This window comes from Neofelis nebulosa, chromosome 13 (genome assembly GCF_028018385.1).
Source record: "Neofelis nebulosa isolate mNeoNeb1 chromosome 13, mNeoNeb1.pri, whole genome shotgun sequence".
Classification (NCBI taxonomy): Eukaryota; Metazoa; Chordata; class Mammalia; order Carnivora; family Felidae; genus Neofelis; species Neofelis nebulosa.
Window position 1 is genome coordinate 64,740,572 of NC_080794.1, and position 18,443 is coordinate 64,759,014.

Consider the following 18,443-nt stretch of genomic DNA (forward strand, 5'->3'; position numbering starts at 1 on the left):
AGACTGGGCTGGAAGAGACCCTGTGCCACCTTAGCTTGCAGAAGTGGCCCAGATGAATTCCCTAAGGTAAGGGTGAGTGAGGGAGAAGTTTTAAAATACAGTAACCTTGGAAACAGGCCAGAATGAGGGTTGTAGCAGTGCAAAGAGTGGGTGTGTGTTGGAATAGGGTGCTGATGGGTGGTAGTTTAGCTCCCCCACAGCCCTTCTGCTGTCCTCTAGCCATACCCGACAGGGGACATCCTCCCCACCACTGGGGCCAAAGGGGTGAGTAGTACTGAGAGGTTTTCCTGAAGGAAAGAGACGAGCCACGAGACAGGTCTTCCCAGGACTCCCCAGCCAGAGAGGAACCAGATCTGTGACCAATCAAGCTTTATTTTTACAAAAATGAACATTGTAGCATGTCCCAGCAGCCAGCCTGCAATTGGGCTGGCTCAGCGCTCACTCAACCCTCTTCAGTTTCAAAGTGGGACCAGGCCACAGCCCCAAGAGCTCAGTCAAGGGGAGGGGCCTGAGTGAGGAGGTGGGGGCCGGTGCCAGAGCAGGATAGTGGCAGCCTCACCCCTCCTTCTGACGAAGGGGCAGAAAGGGACCAGCTGGAGCACCTCACCTCCCTCAGAGCTGTCACGGCTCTAAGAAAGGGTGAGGGGGGGGGGGCCCATCCAGGCCAGATCCTTGCTCTGGCCACCAGAGAAGCAAGGGCCGGCCGGGCTCAGCCATTCTCTCAAAGCAGCAGATCCCTGCTCTCCAGCTAGGTCCTGGGAGGTAATGCCAAATTTCTGAGAGTCGGCAGCCTTTACCTTACGTCGCCCAAGATAGGTCTAGGAGCACAGGCACGGCGGGGGAGGAGGTATCACTGCACCCTCCAGGCAGGAGAGGTCCCTGAGTAGCTGGCTTCCCTGCCCCACAGGCTGGGGTGGCCCTGTCACGGGTTTTGAAAGTCCAGGACGTGGAGGTTGTAAGACAGCGCAGCATAGAGATGCTTGGTGGTGAAGCGCAGGCAGTACACGGGACTGCTGAGCGGGGTCGAGGTCAAGGGGAAGGCCTGCAGGGAGGGAAGGTGCAGGAATGGCAAGCACATCCCGAGGCGGAGAGGGGGAGAGCCCTACCCCAAGGTTTCCAGGCACAGCCCCTAACAGGGAATCCTGGCATCCTGGAACAAATGCTGGGCAGTGCTCTTACGTGTAGGCAGGCCCTCTGGCGCCGGTCCCACAGCCGCACGACACCGTAGTAGGAGGAACCGGTAGCCAGCAGGTGGTTCCCATCTGTCTGCAGGCAGTACAGGGTGCTGTCGTGGGGTTCCTCCCACTCCATGACGCACTTTCTGTCCAGGAAGAGGCAGTCAGAGGGAAGCATAGGGGTGCCCTCTACCCCCAGTTCCCCAAGGGTCTTAGAAATCCATTCTGGCTGGGAGACAGAAGCTGAATCAGCAAACTCTTTTGAAAAATAGACTTAATGGGGGAAAGCCTCCTCTGTATAGGTCCCCAGGCCAGGTCATGCCCTCACCATCCCAGGACTTAGGCAGCAGGTAACTAAGGCAGGGAGAACGCTGATGACTCCCAGGCTCTTAGTCATGGCCTGTAGGTTAGGGTCTCCCAGGCCAGGGCTGCCAAGCTAGGAGTCTGAGCTTGATCTGACCTTGCTGGCTGCTCCTACTGGCCTCCACCTGTCCCTTCTCCCGGGGGCTCACTCAGAGGGAGGGCCGGGACTGCATCCCACCTCCTGCCTAGACACTCACCGGACGCTGGCTCGGAGGTCCCAGTAGCGAACGTAGGTGTCATAGCCACAGGACAGAAGTGTGGAAGGGGACTCATACATGACATCCAACACCCCAGCTCCTGGGGGGAAGTCACTGCCCAGGTGCATCATGAGCTGCCCACTGGGGAGAGAGCGGAGGGTAGAGGATGAGCGGCTGTCCCCTCCCCTCAGCCCCCACATCTGCTTTTAACCCAGTGGCATCAGTCCCTGAGGAAATGCAGCTCTCCCTCCTGAGCTAAAATCAGGCTCCCTTAGGAAAGGGCCAAGGGAGGAAATGCCTGGGGTGCCCACTGTCACCCCAGTCCCAGTGCCTGCCCCTCCCCCAGCTAAAGGCCTCAGCCCGGCAGCCCCTGATCACACCTGCTCGCTGCCGCTCCTCAGGAGGAAGAATGGGCCTGGCTGAGGGGCCGGCCCCCCTTCCGTGCACACACACACTCGGTTACTTTATACTTCTTGATCCTGCAGGTCAGGCGGTTCTGAGCTGCCTGAGTCCAATGCCTTAATTCCCGCCTGTAATCTGGGGCTCAAACCTCATTGGGGATAAAGACCACACAAAGGGAGAAGGGGAGTCCCAGGAGATGTTAAAACAAGTAAACACCTTTGTGTCTGGGGAGAGAAATCGCTGAGAAAGCAGCTTAGCGGGCTGGTCCCTGGTGTTCCTGGCCCGGCTGGCCCCCAGCCCGCGGCTAGCACGCCTGTGTGATCACAGCCCCCAGCCTGCTGGGCTCCAGCATGCTCCCCCAGCCTCGCCCCTCCCGGTGGCCGAGAGCAGATTACCGAGAAGAACAATTTCTTTGTGACTGTGTAATTCCCTCCGTGACCGCGGCAGTGGGCAGACCCCTCGCCCTGATGCCAGACCCCTAGCAACCATGTAGGGGGGCCTTCTGGCCCTAGCAACCACCCCTCAACATCAAGTGCACCCGCTAATCCCTGTGGCTAGGGAACGGGTAGAAGCAGTGAGTTTCTGCCGAACGACAGAGGGGAATGAAGAAGAGGGGCACCCTCCAGGCCCTATCCCTCAGTTTCACCCAAGAGATGCTAGGCTCCCTTGCATGCATGACAAGAGAAACAAGGCCCTGAGCACTTCCCAGGGACACCCAGGTAAGAGGCCCTGGGCGGGCGGGGGGGGGGGGGGGGGGAGGAGGAGGACGTCGTGGTCTCACAAGCAGTGTTCATCAAAGGGCTGAGGCAGACGCTGTCAGCCATGTGTGTGAAAGCGGACTTCATCTCCAGGCCTCTTGGCTCACACGGACTCTGACCCTCAACCTCCCTTCTCCTCAGTGGAGCCACCATCTTCCCTAGAGACTGAACGAATAAAGGAGGAGGCTGGGGGTTCCTTTCTGCCCGGTTTGCCTTGCCCCTTGAGCCCTGGGCAGTGAGGGGACCTCCAGCAAAGGGCACTGTGGCAGTCAGAACCCTTGCCCCCAGCCTCCTCAGGGAGGTCTTCCTCTTACGGTCTGGACTACATCAGCCTCTGTGTTGGGGAACCCTGAGAGGGATCAGGCAGAAAGCCACTGCCCAAAGGTCCCAGTCTCATATGGATCCCTGACCTTGGCTCCCAGGAAGGGCCTGCCTTCCCAGATGGGCCACCAGCTAAGATTCACCCACCCTGGGCAGGCCAGAGCCCTCCCACCCCTGCACCTCTCTTTTGAAGGTACTTCTGGACATTTGTACACACCGGGTGGGGGCTGTTTTGCTCCACAGTTCTCCCTCCTTCCAGATTTGGGGGCCCTGCCCCTTCCATTAGTGAGGCCTTCAGGAATGACTGAGGAGCTCTCCCCTTTAATCTGTAGAAGTAATTTCATGTTTGTTTGAAACAGAAGATGAAAGGCAGTGGGGGTTGGGGGCCTGAAGCCCAGCGTGGCTCTGCCTGCCTACCCCTGGTCCCAGGGTTTAGAAGGAAAGAAAGGTGGGCATCCATGGGCCGGCCAGGGTCAGCAGGATCAAGACCAGAAACATCAGGGCAATCAATACCCAGTTCAGATTGCCACCCTGGGCCCCCTGCCCCAGCATTCAAGCCACCACTGGAAAGCATCATGCCGGTGTCTGCAGTAAACACAGAACCCTGCTTTCTCGAGGAGATGCCAGGGCCAGAGTGAGCACCAACCCCTGGAGGCCAGGACAAGTCCCGAAAGCCCCTAGTCAGCCAGCCCAGCCTGGCCAGGGACGGAGGAGTTTCTTTCTGCTGCTGCGCTGTTCTCTGATTCTCTGAAATGGCCACACACACTTTAAATGGCCCAATAAAAAGATACAGTTTCTTTTGCCTCTGGGCCTGGGACCCTCAAGACTCTGTTGTGCAGTGCCCGTGAGGTTAAGTTCAGAGCATAAACTGACACACCAGGCTCTGGGAAATGGCCCGTCTCTTCAAATAGCAGCCCAGCAGTGCCATAGGAGCCCTGCTGGGGCTTTGATTCGGGAAAACAAACAGAAATGGCACCGTGGGCCCTTCGTGGCCCCCACCCTAAGACCAATTTAACTAGAAAACTCTAGCTCAACAGCGCCTGTGAAGGGAGCAAGATCAGCCTGACAATAGCCCCAAACTTTGGGGAAAAGGGGGACAAAACAAGCTGTCTCCTCAGCCCCTCCTCTTGGGCTCCTTTTCTTACTGCAAGTGTGTTCTTGTAAAAAACGATTAGATTGCAATTTGTATAACATGGTGACCCCCAAATTCAGACGTTTCACCCCTTTTCTCTGGAAAGAATGTCAAGAATGCTTCTCGGCCTCTCACGGTGGGGGGCGGGAGGGGGGTGCAGAGCCTTGGCTATCACACAACTTGTGTGGGAACAGGACTGCCCCTCAGAGCCCTGGGCCAAGACAGGAGCAAGGGCCGGCTCTGTCACTCCAGAGGGCCAGACAAAAAGTCCATTCCCTTCCAACTCCTGCGCACAAAGCCTGGGCCTCCAGGAGCCGCTGGGGTGGGGGGCTCCACACCCCAGCCTCCCCCCAGCCCGACTCCAACAATTCTCTCTCCACCCAGGGAAAGATAAAGACAGATGGGGCCACCCCTGTGAGCCTAAGAAGGAGGGCAGGCCTGGGGCGGACAGCCGGAAGGAGACATGGCCCTGAGGCCAGGCTGTGTGCAGCATTCCCTGGGAGCCCCCCGAGTGCCTGGGCAGAAGGAGCAAGCAGAGGGTGGCCTCATCCCAGGGACCCTTGACGGGGGTGATCAGGTGAGGAAACCAGGGCTCCCTGGCCCAACCCACCATGCTGCACTGCGATTCTGTCTAGAGGGAAGAAGGGGCCTAGGGAGGAGCTTCCTGACAGAAGGAAATTTAGTAAGACCCTGACCCCTCCACCACCATCTTTGTAGGGACAGCTCACTGGAGGTAGATGCTGACCCTGAAGGCCCTGATGTCCCAGCAGGGAGAGCCCCCACCCCCCCTTAGTCTGGGCCCTGCTGAGCCGGAGTCCTGTCATCCCATCCTCCACCTGCCTCCCTCCCTGCCTGTGCTCCCAACACAAGCCGCAGCCCACAGAGAGCCCTGTGCTAAAGGGCCCTGAGATAGGAGAAGCTGTATCCATCCACCTCCCAGCCTGCACCTAAGAATGCCTGTGACCCCCACACCATTTTACAGCCACCGTTAACACACTGGGTACCTGGGGATGCTCCCTGGAGATCCTGGGGGTTCTCGTTCCTACATCTGTCCTGGGTATGCGGCCCCAAAAATGCAACAGTGGCTTTCAGAGGAGGGAAAGGATGGGAGAGTGACAGTCCACCTTCCCACATCTCGGCTCCCATGGAGACAGAGGGCCTGAAGGTATAAGCTTGGCTGAACACGGTCACTCAGAGAACGGGAGCCTTTTCCTCCTTCCCACCCTCCCCTCTCTCTTCCTTTCTTTGAGCAACAACCATTTAATGAGCTCCTTCTGTATACAAGGCATTGTGCCAAGCAGGAACTACGGGGACATGTCAGAACCAACTTTGAAGGAACGATCCCTGTTCTCAAGGAGTTTTCCACCCAGTGAAGGAGGGAGTCTGTCATGTATCCAGCTATCAGTATGAGGGGTGACTGAGTTCCAGAGGAGAAATGAAAGTTTTATAAAAGGACAGATAAGAGAACATTTCAGCCTGTGGTATGGAGTGATTCCTCAGTGAGTGACAGGAGCAGCAGGAGGGCCGAGGCGAAGGGCCAGCGTAGAGCTGGGGCACCCGGCCTGTGTTTTCACCTGGCAGGCACTCCGATTTGCCCAGGATCTGGCTTCCAGACCATGGTGGCCTTCGGGTGCATACTGCTCAGCTGGTCTGAGCTCCGGGAGGGGCAGGGAGGCGCTGTCCTCGTCCAGCACTCAGGTGGGGAGGGCGGGAATCGAGGAGGCACATAGGTCCCAAATGTAACCACAGGGTGGCAGAGACCAGGAGAAGCCCACGGATGCTTCGCCTGCCTCAGCCCCATCAGGTGAGAGGGAAGGGCCCTGCCCGAGCACACAGCCGCTCGCGTGCATGTGTGTGCGCGTGCACAGCCCCCGGCGCCCGCCCGCGCACACGTGTTCAGACACAATGGCTCAAAGGCCAGGCAGCCGGGCAGCCCACTTTGTACTGCTAACAAGGGGACCGTAATTACAGGAAGGGGCAGCCGGGCAGATAAAAGGATACAAAATTTCAACATCTGTTGCCATAAAGGGATAAGGAGAAGTGAAACGCAAAGTATCAGTTTGGTGTCAGCAGGCAGAGAGCCAATTTCAAAGAGTTCAGGGGGACAGAGGGGACAAGAAAGAAAAAGGAAAGGGGGTAGAAAGAAAAGAAAGAGAAAGAAATTACAGGGTTCCTTAAAGAGGTAAAGAAAAAAGAAAATGAAAAAATCTGTCAGTAATACTTTCAAAGGAGAAGGCAGGTACTTTAAAGAGGGCAGTTCCCGTAATCACCCTGACTGAGGGCCACCTACCCGCCCCCCCCCCCCCCCCCGCCGGGGTGGAGGTGGAGGCAGGGGCAGAGACAAAGCCACACCTGGGCCAGATGGGCACTACTGGTGCCCTCAGAGTGGCCCAGTCTGTGCTCAGGACACCAGTGCCTTCTGCAGACGGCTAGAAAGGGCTGCAGCCAGGCCCCCCTCCCCATTCTAAATGCCACTAGATGCTCTGATGCGCATCTCCTGTGCTCAGCCTGGGGTCCCAAGAGAAGTTCCTGGCACATGGTGACCGACAGGGCGGCCCTAGGAGTGCTTTAAGGGTTACCAACTCCAGCCACAGGAGCTAGGATCAGGGAGGTCTTTGTGGCAGAGGTGCTGTTTACACGGAAGAGTAGGCAGGACAGAGAGGGGGTAGGTAATCCGGGCACGATGGCAGCCAGAGCAAAGGCTCAAGGGGAAGATAGAGGGCCCCTGTCAGAATGTGTGAGAAGCCTACCTGCCCTGCCTTTGGTGAGAGAGAGGATGTTCGGGGGTTTAGGATAGAAACGGAGGAGGAACGGGGAACCAGGGAGGACCCTGGCCAGAAGGAGAGATAAGGGATGTGCGCAGGGGCACACGCATGATCACACGCATACAGGGCAGCACAGAGCCTCGCTGAGGACTCGAACCCTCAACACCCTAGGTGTAGCCAGGTCCAGAGCCCACCCCTCGCCCCTTCCCTGCCCGGTGGTCCTGAGGCTGGCTCAGGGCTATGGCTGGACCCACTAGGATATGTCCAGATCTGGGATCACGGGCCTCTCCATCCTGGTGCTAGACCCAGCTCAGATGCCCTTGGCAGAAACATACAGCCCATAGCAAGAACAAGCCTAGGGAGGAGGGGTGTATAAGATGTCAGGTCAGGCAGACCTCCCAGGCCTCTCGGCAGCTGTGAGGTACGCCCCGCACAGACAACACCTTCCCTGGGACCTAGCCGAGGTTTCTGCTCAAATGCACGCAAAGAGTACCAGGCTCAGAAACAGGACGGCTTTGGCCTAGTACCTCAGGCCTTGATGGGATCACAGGGCCTAGCGAAGGTTACTTCAGGGATTGGCTGTTGACACTATCTGTCAAGATGGAGCCCCTGGAGCCGGCACCTGGGCCCAAAGACCACCTACCCTTGGAAGCAGGAACACTCTGGCACCTCCAAGTTGGGTCAAGAACTCCATCTTTCTCTCTGCCTGGTTTAGACAGGTTAGAAATTCCCCGTCCTTGGGCCCGGCCCACGGTTCCCAACTCCAGGAGAAAGAAAGGCAGAGAAGAAAGGAGAGGGACGGTCAAGCTCCTTGCCGTCTAGACGATGGCTGTATGCCATGGCTGCCCTTGAGCCCGTGTGCTCCAGCCCGCACCTCCCCCTCCCTAACTCATAGGGAGAACAGAGTCCAGAGGGGTCTTGATGAAAGGAAGGGCTGAGGGAGCCTGGGTAACTCTGAAGGGGTCCCCAGGCACTGTGGGAAGCAGCCTAAGCTCCCGGATAGCGGGGACCTGAGAGGCAGCAGGAAGCAGACGTGCGGAGCAGGGCACCTCCACCTCCCAGCTGTGTCCCAGCCCCCGCCATCATCCTGAGGGCGCCCCCAGAGGGGGGATGCTCGGAGCACTCCTTCCCCCGCCCAAGTCACAGCACACACATAAAAGAGAAAATCCCGGTGCTCCTCAGGTTTCAGTGGTGACAGGTTAAAAGCAAAGAATCCTCCCAGCCCCGCACAGCGCCCCGCCACCTAGTCCTGCGGGCGGTGCTGCCCCACCTTCCAGATTGGCCTGTCAGTCAGGCTTTGGCGTTATTGAAAGATCAAACTCTGTCCTGCCTGTTCATTACCTTAATCCTATTTTCTACATGGCTTTATTATCTGCTTGGGCTTCTCTGGGAAAGACAGCTACAGACAGTTACCCTGTCCATCCACTTCCTCCCACCAAAAGCAGATGCCTCCACCGGGGCATCTCTCCTCTGAGCCCCGCACCACTCCAGTCCTCCGGGCTCCCCTGGGAGCTAGAGGGCTATGGAAACGCGGCCGGCTCCTCTCAGTGGCGAGGAGGGGCGTCTGCGCGCCAGTGAGAAGGCAAAGCCACATGGTGCCCAGGGCGGCCCTGCCACAGGCTGTCCAGGGGATGCAGTGGCGGCTTCTCATCTGGCTCCGGTCAGAATCCCGGCCGCAGCTGTCCTGTGCCTGTGATCACTCGGGTTCTTCCCGGGTTCTGTAAAGACCCAGTGTTTGGGGTTAGTGACGACTAACCCCGTAAGAGAGGGCCGTTCAAGGAGTTGGTGGCTTAGAACTACATCCCGGCCATAAATCTGTGCCCAGGAGTAGCCCCACCAAGGAAACCCCAGGCAGAAGAGGCCCTCGAAGGTTACTCGGCTTTTGACACAAAGCCGGGCCACGGTGGTGCGCCCACCCCACCCCCGGCCCGTTCGCCACCCCGAGCGCAGGCCAGTGAGGTCGCCAGGCACGAGGCCCGGCTACAGGACGAAAACGGACTTTTCGGCAGAAACACCTATCTTGTGACCTGCAGCCTTACTTCCTGTCATGGGCCTTCTCTAGGCCATGAGGTCAGCAGGACCACTCCACCCCCAGTGGTCACAAGGCCACAGGTATTTGGAGAATTAAAAAGCTGAGCGTCTATACACTCTAAGGTACTACTATGGAAGGCAGCCGCAGGGGAGGAAAAAGAAAGGGAGGGGGACAGGCACTGTATGGGCTCTTGTATAAAACAATTGGTTTCATACTAGTTCTGTTAAGTACAGATCATTAAATCTCATTTACAGATGTGGAAACCGAGGCCCAGAGTGCCCCCCACCCATATCACAGAGCTAAGAAGCGGCAGAGTTAGTTCGAGAACCCAAGTCTGTCTGACCACACAGCCTGTGTGCCCTCCGTAGCTCCTCACAGCCTCCCATCACACACCAGAGGAGGGGTTCCTTGGCCTCAGCCCCACGCAGAAGCAAGAAGTTTGCCGGTGGCAGGAGTTTGGCAGGGGAGTCACGGGAACGACATTCACAGACTGCGGGCGCTCCAATGTCCCAGAGGCTGCAGGACAAAGGATCCCTTGGAAGTTTTAGCTGAGCTGTGCCGACAACAGTATGATGTGACCATCAGCTACACTAACAAAAGCAAAAGATCTAGAATAAGGAGGGGATAGCGCCTGCCACTCATCATCTCACACCCGGCACGTTCAGTACTCAGTTACGAACATCCCATTTCAAGAGGGATCCAACCAGATAAATGCAAGAAACTTTCAGGTGAGAATGATCCTAAAACGAGTGTGAGACCCACACAGTAGGGTCACCCTCCCAGCTATTCCTCACTTACTTTCTTGCTGACCCAAATCTGATTCTGTGCCCACCGCTCCCATCCTCCTTGCCACTATGCACGTGGGGGAAGCTGGGCTCTTCCCCAGACCCAGGTCAATCCTGACTGGTCATTCCATTTCCCTTGCCACGGTTTGGTTCAGGGTGAGTAACGGAATACACTTTTGGCTCACTCAAGATGAGGAGTCTGCTTGGGGGCTCCTATAAAAGGACTCCCCATCTTAAAAAGAGACCCAGGCAGGGACAAGTCCTCTTCCTTCCTTTTTCCCTCTGGGTATTTTGCCTTATGAGCAGGTAGAGCTTTTGTGAACAAGCCTGAGGATAAGGGCAAAACCCACGTTGACAGAGGGGGCAAAGCGGAAAGCTGAGAAGATGGGCCCTCAACCTCTCGCTGAGCTACTGCATCCATCAATCCTGGAACCAGCGAAGCTTCCAGCTCCTGGGGACTCCTTGTCACTTACGATAATAATAATCTCTTTATTGTTGGAGCCACTTTGAAGTAGGCCCTCAATACTTCCAGCCAAAAGCACCCTAACTGATGTACCATGTGTATAAGCAACAGTAGAAGGGCCTCAGACTTTCGGCCTGATAAAGAGAAGACACTGGAGAAACAGGACCAAAGTTTTCAGATATTTAAAGCCCTGTCTTCGGAGGCAAGGTTCAACTTGCTTCTTGCCTAGAATCATAGTCCCTGGAAGCAGGTCAACTCTCGATGAAGGACAGGTGTGGTAACTCTCAGGGCTCTCCAAAGATGTAATGTGGTGTCTGGGAGAGTTGCGAGTTTCCTATCCCTGTGGTTGGATGACCGTTAAGAGAATGTTGTAGAAAAAACCATATTTAACTAAAACAGCTCACGTGTTAAAAAAGAAAAAATCTTTTGGAAAGACTGACAATAAGAAGGATTTTTCAGGGGGCAAAAAGATGGGTACCACTTTCCTGGGGATACAGAGAGGAAAGGAGGCACGCTAGAGTCACTGAGGCAGGAGACAGACAAGAACAGAACATCCTCGCTGCTGCTGTAGATCATGGTGCTGAACCAGAGCACGGGACCTGGGGCCAGGTGCAGACGGTCTTAGACTTGACCCCACAGGCACAATTGACAAAAAAAATTTGGACGCCATCAAAATGTAAAACTTTGGTCTTTTATCCTGTTAAGAGGACAAAAAGACAAGCTCCAGACTTAAAGATAGAGGCAAACCACATATCTGACAAAGGATTCATTTCTAGAATATATAAAGAACTCCCCAAACTCACCAGTGAAAATGCAAACTGTTCAATTAGAAAATCGCCAAAAGCCATGAGCAGAGATTCCACCAAAGAGAACATACAGAAGGCAAATACACACACGAAAAGATGTCATTGGCTATTACGGAAATTCAAATTAAAGCCACGAGATACCACACCTCTTAGAATAGCTAAGACAAGAAAGAGCGGCAATTCCAAATGCTGTCGAGGATGGGAAGAAACTACATCTCTCATACCCGGGAGTAGGATTATAAAATGGTAAAGATATTCACAGTAGTTTGACAGGTAAAAAATTAAACACACATTGGGGCGCCTGGGTGGCGCAGTCGGTTAAGCGTCCGACTTCAGCCAGGTCACGATCTCGCGGTCCGTGAGTTCGAGCCCCGCGTCAGGCTCTGGGCTGATGGCTCGGAGCCTGGAGCCTGTTTCCGATTCTGTGTCTCCCTCTCTCTCTGCCCCTCCCCCGTTCATGCTCTGTCTCTCTCTGTCCCAAAAATAAATAAAAAACGTTGAAAAAAAAAATTTAAAAAAAAAAAATTAAACACACACTTACCAAATGACCTGGCACTTGGACTCTGGGGCATTTATCCCAGAGAAATGAAAACATGTGTCCACACAAAAGATTATATGCAAATGTTCACGAGAGCTTAATTTGCAATAGTCAAAAAATTGAACATAACCCAAATGTCCTTCAGTGGGTGAATGCTGTTCAGTGGGAGAGAACTTTGGGGCATCCACACCAGGGAATACTACTGAGCAATGAAAAGGAAGGCGCCATTGATACACAGGACGAGGGCTATGGCTCTCATGAGAGCTATGCTGGGTTAACGGGGGTGGGGACCAAATCACAAAAGGTATTCCACTTATATAACACCTCCAAGCTGCCAGAAGTAAAGAGGTGGAAAACATGTAAGTGGCTGCGAGAGGTGAGAGACGAGGGAGTTTAAGAGGGCAGGGGAGGAAGATGATGTGGCTGTACGTGGGCAAGTGAGGAATCCGCCAGTTCTGTATCCTAACTGTTGTAGTAGTTACGTGAATCTACACATGGGATAAAATTGCAAAGACCCCCCCCCCCCCCCACACACACACACACAGAAATGAGTGCGATCTGAATAAAGGTCTGTGGATTATACCAATGTCAATTTCCTGGTTCTGATTATAATATAATATAATATAATATAATATAATATAATATATAGAAATTACTTATAAATGATATCAAATTTATATTTATTATATTATCTAATGTAACACAGGTACCTTGCTGTCCTATTTTTGGAACTTCCTATGAATCTCTAATTATTTCAAAATAAAAAGCTTAAAAAAATCCAGCAGAATGGTAGACAATCTGATGGGAACGTGTCAAGCTTACCAAGGCAGAGAGTTGTGAATAAAACCTGGACGTATTTTAACTGTTCTGTGTAATTCTTTTTATGGCTCTGTAGGCCGCTTCCCAAAGTTCTTTATTTTAGAAAAATCATCTCCAAGGATAGATGGGATTTTATGTAGCCACATAATCGGGCACTCCTCAGAGAAAAAGTATCGTAAATCCAAATTGTTGTTACCCTGATTTCGAAGTGAAATTACTGACCTATTATAAATTACTGCCAACAGTCTCCTCAGGCTAACTCTAACGACGCCAGGAGAGAGCACGCACCTTGCAGGCTGCCAGTGAGTCGGGCCGCTGGGTTCTTCCCAGCCTCCCCCTGGACCATTCGGTGGCCCACTGGAGCCCGGGCTGGCCCAGCCAGCTCTCTGCTTTGCCTCCCTGGCTGCTCTAGCCGCACCCCTTAGGAAGCCGTGGTGGCTCAGGAATCTCTTACCTGTTGAGGTCCCAGATTCTTAGGGGTGAGAAGTGCCCACAACAGGCCGTCCCTGTCACAAAAGAGCTGCCAAACAAAAGGAGAGTGGAGTCAGGGCTGGCTTGTCAGAGCCTGTGGCAGAAGGGGGATCATGGAGGTGAGACAGGATGAGAGAAATGGCTGCGGGGCCATCGGAGAGGCCGAGGCCGAGGCCGAGGCCGCAGGGAGACGACCGCAAGAGCTCTGAGGGCTACGACCTCCCAGGGGCCCCCAGGTTTCAGGACGGCTGAGCTCGCCACTCAGAAGGGTCTCGTGGTCTCTGCCCACCAGGAAAGCACTTCTCCAGACGTGCAGCCCTCAGGTCAAGACAGAGCACGCTTGCCGGGCTGCAGAAATGGTCTCCTGGGAACAGGCTGCCGGGTGCCGGAAGGGGATGCCCTGGTCAGAGGTAAGGGCGGTGGGGGGCACGACTGACAGTTTTAAGAGCTGGGGGCACCTGTAATGTGCAAGCGCAGGGCAGGTACGATGGCACCACACTGACCAGAGGGAACCATCAAAAGCGAGTTACACATGAGAAGACGAGATGGGTAACGTGCTGGGATGTGAGGGTGCAGAGAGAGTGGAGGCCCAGGCTGCTGGGGCTGCTGTGGAGTGGGACGGCGGGCAGGCAGGCAGGCAGTTTAGAGGACAAGGACACACCCCACTTCCCAGAGGATCTCTTAAACCCCTAGAAAGTTCAACACGTGCCATCTGCAGAGTTTCATTTTAGGTGGAGGCCCAAGGCTGGCGGGCAGGTTCCGCATGGTGAGCCTGGCCGGCCAGAGCACCGGGACTGGAACTGGGACCTACGTGCCAGACCCCACCTTTGTGGGGGACTTGCTGGTGGGGGTGAGGGAGGGAAGCCTGCAGGAAGCCTGGCTAAAAAAACCTAACCATGAGCAAGAGAGTCAAAAAAGACTGTGTCACTCGGGAGCCCTGGGGCAGGGAAGGGCAGGTCCCTACATGTCTGGAGCTGGGGGGTGGGGGGAGCAGACAGATTAATGACACCTTAGCAGTGTGGGGCAGCAGCCCATCCTCCCTGGGCCTGCCCAGCACCTGTGGCTCTTTCGTCCCAAGCGGGTCAATGGGGGGACAGATTTCTGTAGAGAGGGCTCTGAAGAAGCCAGGGGCTTTGGCTGCGGGAGGCAGCCTGCCGGTCACCCATGGGGGAGAGGTCGGGGCAGGCATTGGCCGACCCACCGATTTACAATAAAAATGGCAGAGCAGGTGTCTGCTTTTTGACTCCAGGCTGATTAAAAAGGCCACACAAGCCACCCTGGGGCTTCCATGCCTCAAGCCAAGAGTTTCTTAGGGACATGCTCCATCATCCCAGCCTCCTCTCGACCCACTAGAGTGCCAGCAACCGCTCACCCGGAATGGTGTGCCAAAACAGCCACTCCATCATGCCCCAAGTGACTCCCAGCCTGGAAAGCGGCCACTGGACACTGAAGCCCCAAGCTACAAAGCCAGGAGGTGCTGTCCTCACCTCCCTCCCCTCAACATTTTTCTCTCGAGGGTAATCCATTAATAACTGGTAAAGCCAATTACCTTGGGTTGGAAACATAATAGCCACTTGGAAAGCATTCAAGCAGGCAATTGGGCTCTTCAGACTTTCGAGGAGCGCGGGCCAGGTGAGGCGCACCAGCACGGACACAGACATCTCTCAAGGAGGCCTCGGATGGGCCACAGGTGTGACTCAGTGAGCAAGTAAGTCGAGAGGGAGGGGAGATGGGAGGAAGCATCTGGAGCACCTCCCAGAAGGCTGGGGCGGGTCTGCCAACACCTGCTCCAGGGACTCCCGTCCTCCATTCCTGCCCGCCTGTCACCAGCCGGGTCTATCTCCCACCAGGAGGACTGCCTCTCACCTTCGTACCCCACGAAGGCCTTTCATGATTGTCTGGACACGACGCCCAGAAACGTTTCTTTCCAAAAGCTGCCCCCTTCCCTTGCCCAACTATGCAGTGCAGGGAGGAGGAGGGGGAAGGAGAGAGACCCCCCCCAGCACGTACGAGGACCTAAGAGAATAATCAAATTGAACACTCAGTACGGACCCTGTAAGCAACGGTCAAGCAGCTTTGGAGCCAGGTCCTGCTGGGCACACACACCAGGACGCACACCCCGACCGTGGGGACTGCCAGGACTCGGGGTGAAGCTGGCTGCGGGCACAGCACCGCACACCTCGCACTGTTCCTCCCTATACGCGGCCACACTTGCTCCCCACCTCACCCCTCAGCTCCCGTGGACTTCAGAAAGCAGAGGGCAAGAGCCACAGACCAGCCACGTTCAAGGTCAGAAGATTAAAAGGCGTGCCCGAATGCAGGACACACCTGGTGCAGGGGTGGGAGGAGATGGAACTCACTGTCCCGGGACACCCAAAGGATGCCTCACATGACACAGCAAGTTCCCAATAGAAGCGATTATTCCCACTGCACAGAAAGGGAAATGAAGTGACGGCCAAACTTCTACGAGTTTTCAGGAACTCCTTCGGCATACTCGCCCGCTTCCTGGGAGCCCCACCAGAAAAGGTGCTCCAAATGGAGGCCGGTGGGGTGGGGGATGTGCACCCCAGGAGGCCTCCCGCCCCCACGAGCTCAGCCTCCACGACGCCGTCTCGCCCACACGTAGTGCCATCCCGCGCCACGCGTGCCAGCCCGCCGTCGTCCTGCACCAGATCTCCCCATGCCCTCCCTGTGCCGGGCCCTGTGCCACGCGGGCCAAAGGTTCTCCTGGAATGCTCGGAGATGCCCTCGGCGAACACGGGTACCACCCCGCCAGGGGCCCCTCCGAAGCGATGACTCAGAGTCTGACCCATTAAAAGGTCTTTGCTACAATCTCCGCTTAGAGTCTGCGGTCACTGAAAAAGCCAGCTCTCCCCAGAAAGAAAAGAAAATGCAAATGGCTTTCGCCCTCACTCCCTCTCTTTTTCGGGGGTATCCTAGGGACGGGGATGGCAAACCTGTGAACACACAGAGGCAGAAGCTGCTGGCTCCTCAGGTGACATGACCACCCTTCCTCCAGGTCCCTACCACACTTGATCTTGTCCTTGGGACAAAGGGTATTTGGGGGGTTATTTCCCCATCTTCCCTTTGAGATCATGGACCATCTGGGGACTCCTGTGTCCTCTGGTGCCCAGCACAGCACCTGGCCTGAAAGAGGTACTCGGTACAAGTCTGTGGCACCAGACTGCAAGGGCCTTCCAAGCTCACAGCCAACCAGGCTGGGGAAGCTAGTCATGTGGGCTATGAAGGGGGTCCCTCTGCTTCTTGAAATAATTCCCAAATCACTGGACTGAATGACACACGACACAGTCATACATCGTTGGTTGGCAGTGGAATCCCTCATAAGCACCACAACCAGATAATAGACGAGAAGGACCAACAGTACCTACAAATTAATATCAACACACACACACACACACACACACACACACACACTCTTGCACAAGTACACACCCACACTCTCAGCTTGAGGGTCTAAGAGGCATTCTGACTCTATAAACTCTGCTCTTTTTGGATGAGAAAGTCCTGATCAGAAGCTAGCCCTCTCCAATTTCTCATCTTGCCCCAGACCTTGTCCAGGTTCCCAACCTACCTTCCTGGCCCCCTGGTCTGAGCTCAAGCAAACCTGGCACCACAGAGATCATCATCAGGCCCAAGAAGCAGACGTGGGAGCCCCACATCAGAGAGAGACGCCAGGAGAATTAGGGGTTCTGGTGCTCAAGCTGAGGAACAGAAAATAACAAGAAAAAGATGACAGGAGAAAGGGAGGAAGGAAAATTATTCAGGCATGAGCAGGGTGAAAAACAGACAGAGTCCTGCTGCCTCTGCCTTCATTCAGGCCCTCTTAATTACATCAGTCATTTATTGAACACTTACTATGTGCCAGGTTCTGAGGAAGGGTTTCACAAACATCATCCCATCTAATCATTGTAACTCTGCACAGGTACCACTTTCCCTATTTTACAGATAGGAAAACTGAGGCACCCTGCTCTGGCTCCCACAGGGAGAACTAGTAGGGCTGGAGTTTGAACCTACCCTTGCCCAGTACGTTCTCTCCCCAGCACCTCGTACAGTGCCTGGCACACACTGAAAACTCCAACCCTTGTTGAGTGAACAAATGGACAACTGAACAAATGGCCCCACCCGGGAGAAGAAAGGAGAGTCTGAGTGGCTCTGAGGAGGCAGCACAAGTGGCGTGCTTAGCAGCTGTGCCCCACGGCTGGCCTGGAGCCACCCAGCTGGCCCAGGCCCCAGCCGCCTCCGAGCCGGGGCTGACACACTTTGGCAAGGGAGGCCACCAGAGCTGTCACATCATTCACCAACATGCCCATCAAGTGTATTCAGTTCTCTTCAACCCGCATTGGCATTTTAATTACTGTTGGGTAAACTAATTTGTACAAATGAAGGCCGGGCTGCCTAATAGAATATGCAAGCTCTCTGACCTCTGACAGGCACTGACACGAGATACAAAGGCCGCCGAGGAAGGCTTTTTATCTGAGCCTTATTACTCTCTATTACTCCAATTAGTCAGGCTCCACTGCTCCTAATTGGAGGAAAAATTGCAATTAAATCAATTTTTGATGGGCTGCAAGTGGGCTCCCGAACCGCCCTGCTTGTGAAACACTGATATTATAGCAGCAAAGGTCACAGGCCTCATCGGCACCTGGGGGCCCCCGATTTCCCTTGGCCCCCTCCTAAAATGCCTCAAGGAAACCCCTGCCCCTCCACCGGCTTGGCCGGCAAGGGTGGAAAGGAGGGAGTCATTAGAACATGTCAGGTCTCATTGCTGCGGCCGCCATCTGCTAACCTGTGCCACTGACATCATTACGGCGGCTAAGTCCCGAAGCTTGAATGCAGTGCGAAGGTCACACAAACTCACTCGCTGAGGGGAGGCCAGGAGCAGTAGTGCAGGGACAGCATGGTGAGGGAGGGACCAGTGGGGTGGGAACAGGAGGTCAACAGAAGTCGGGAAGGGGACAGACACAGGCTAGGGTAGGTGAGAGTATAAGGCAGCCAGTTCCCAAGGTCCAGCCCACAGGGCACCCCAGGCCACCCAAGGGGAAGGGAAATATATGTGTCTGGGAAGGGGAAAAAAAAAAAAAAAAAAGAGGCCAAGAAATCTTGTTTTCTCTCCAGCAAACATCCCACACTGCAGTTGGGGACACGTCCTCCTGAAGGCAGCCCAGAAAGCTGAGGGTCACATCGGTGATGGAGCAGGAGCCCTCTGTGGGGCCTACCATCCACGGCAGCGCCTGCCCATGAAGGCTGGGGGGCGCCGGAAACTAAAGCTGTACGGTCGGGGAGGGGGAGGGAAATACAACGTTGTTCATCAAACCAAAGGATAAGGAGACCGAGGTGCCTAGCCGAAGCTTGAAGGAGTGAAGTTTAAAGCAAAGAAAAAGAAGATCCATTTCAC

The 18,443-nt window shown here is 55.1% G+C and overlaps 1 protein-coding gene across 9 annotated transcripts in view; it reads right to left on the minus strand.

Moving 5' to 3' along the window:
• Positions 1 to 354: 354 nt before the first annotated feature.
• FBXW4 (F-box and WD repeat domain containing 4) overlaps positions 355 to 18,443 on the minus strand; it is an 82,262-nt gene continuing 64,173 nt past the window's right edge. For 2 of the 9 annotated variants that reach the window (XM_058697541.1, XM_058697549.1), the window contains exons 6-9: positions 13,011 to 13,076; positions 1,736 to 1,876; positions 1,180 to 1,321; positions 355 to 1,042 (exon numbers count right to left, since the gene is read on the minus strand). In XM_058697541.1, coding sequence (XP_058553524.1) covers positions 923 to 1,042; positions 1,180 to 1,321; positions 1,736 to 1,876; positions 13,011 to 13,076 — 469 coding nt within the window. In that variant the 3' untranslated portion in view covers positions 355 to 922. Of the gene's footprint in view, positions 1,043 to 1,179; positions 1,322 to 1,735; positions 1,877 to 2,927; positions 3,061 to 3,433; positions 3,543 to 5,352; positions 5,434 to 13,010; positions 13,077 to 18,443 lie in introns of those variants that run through there. The other 7 variants (XM_058697545.1, XM_058697544.1, XM_058697542.1 and 4 more) reach the window with 7 other exon arrangements.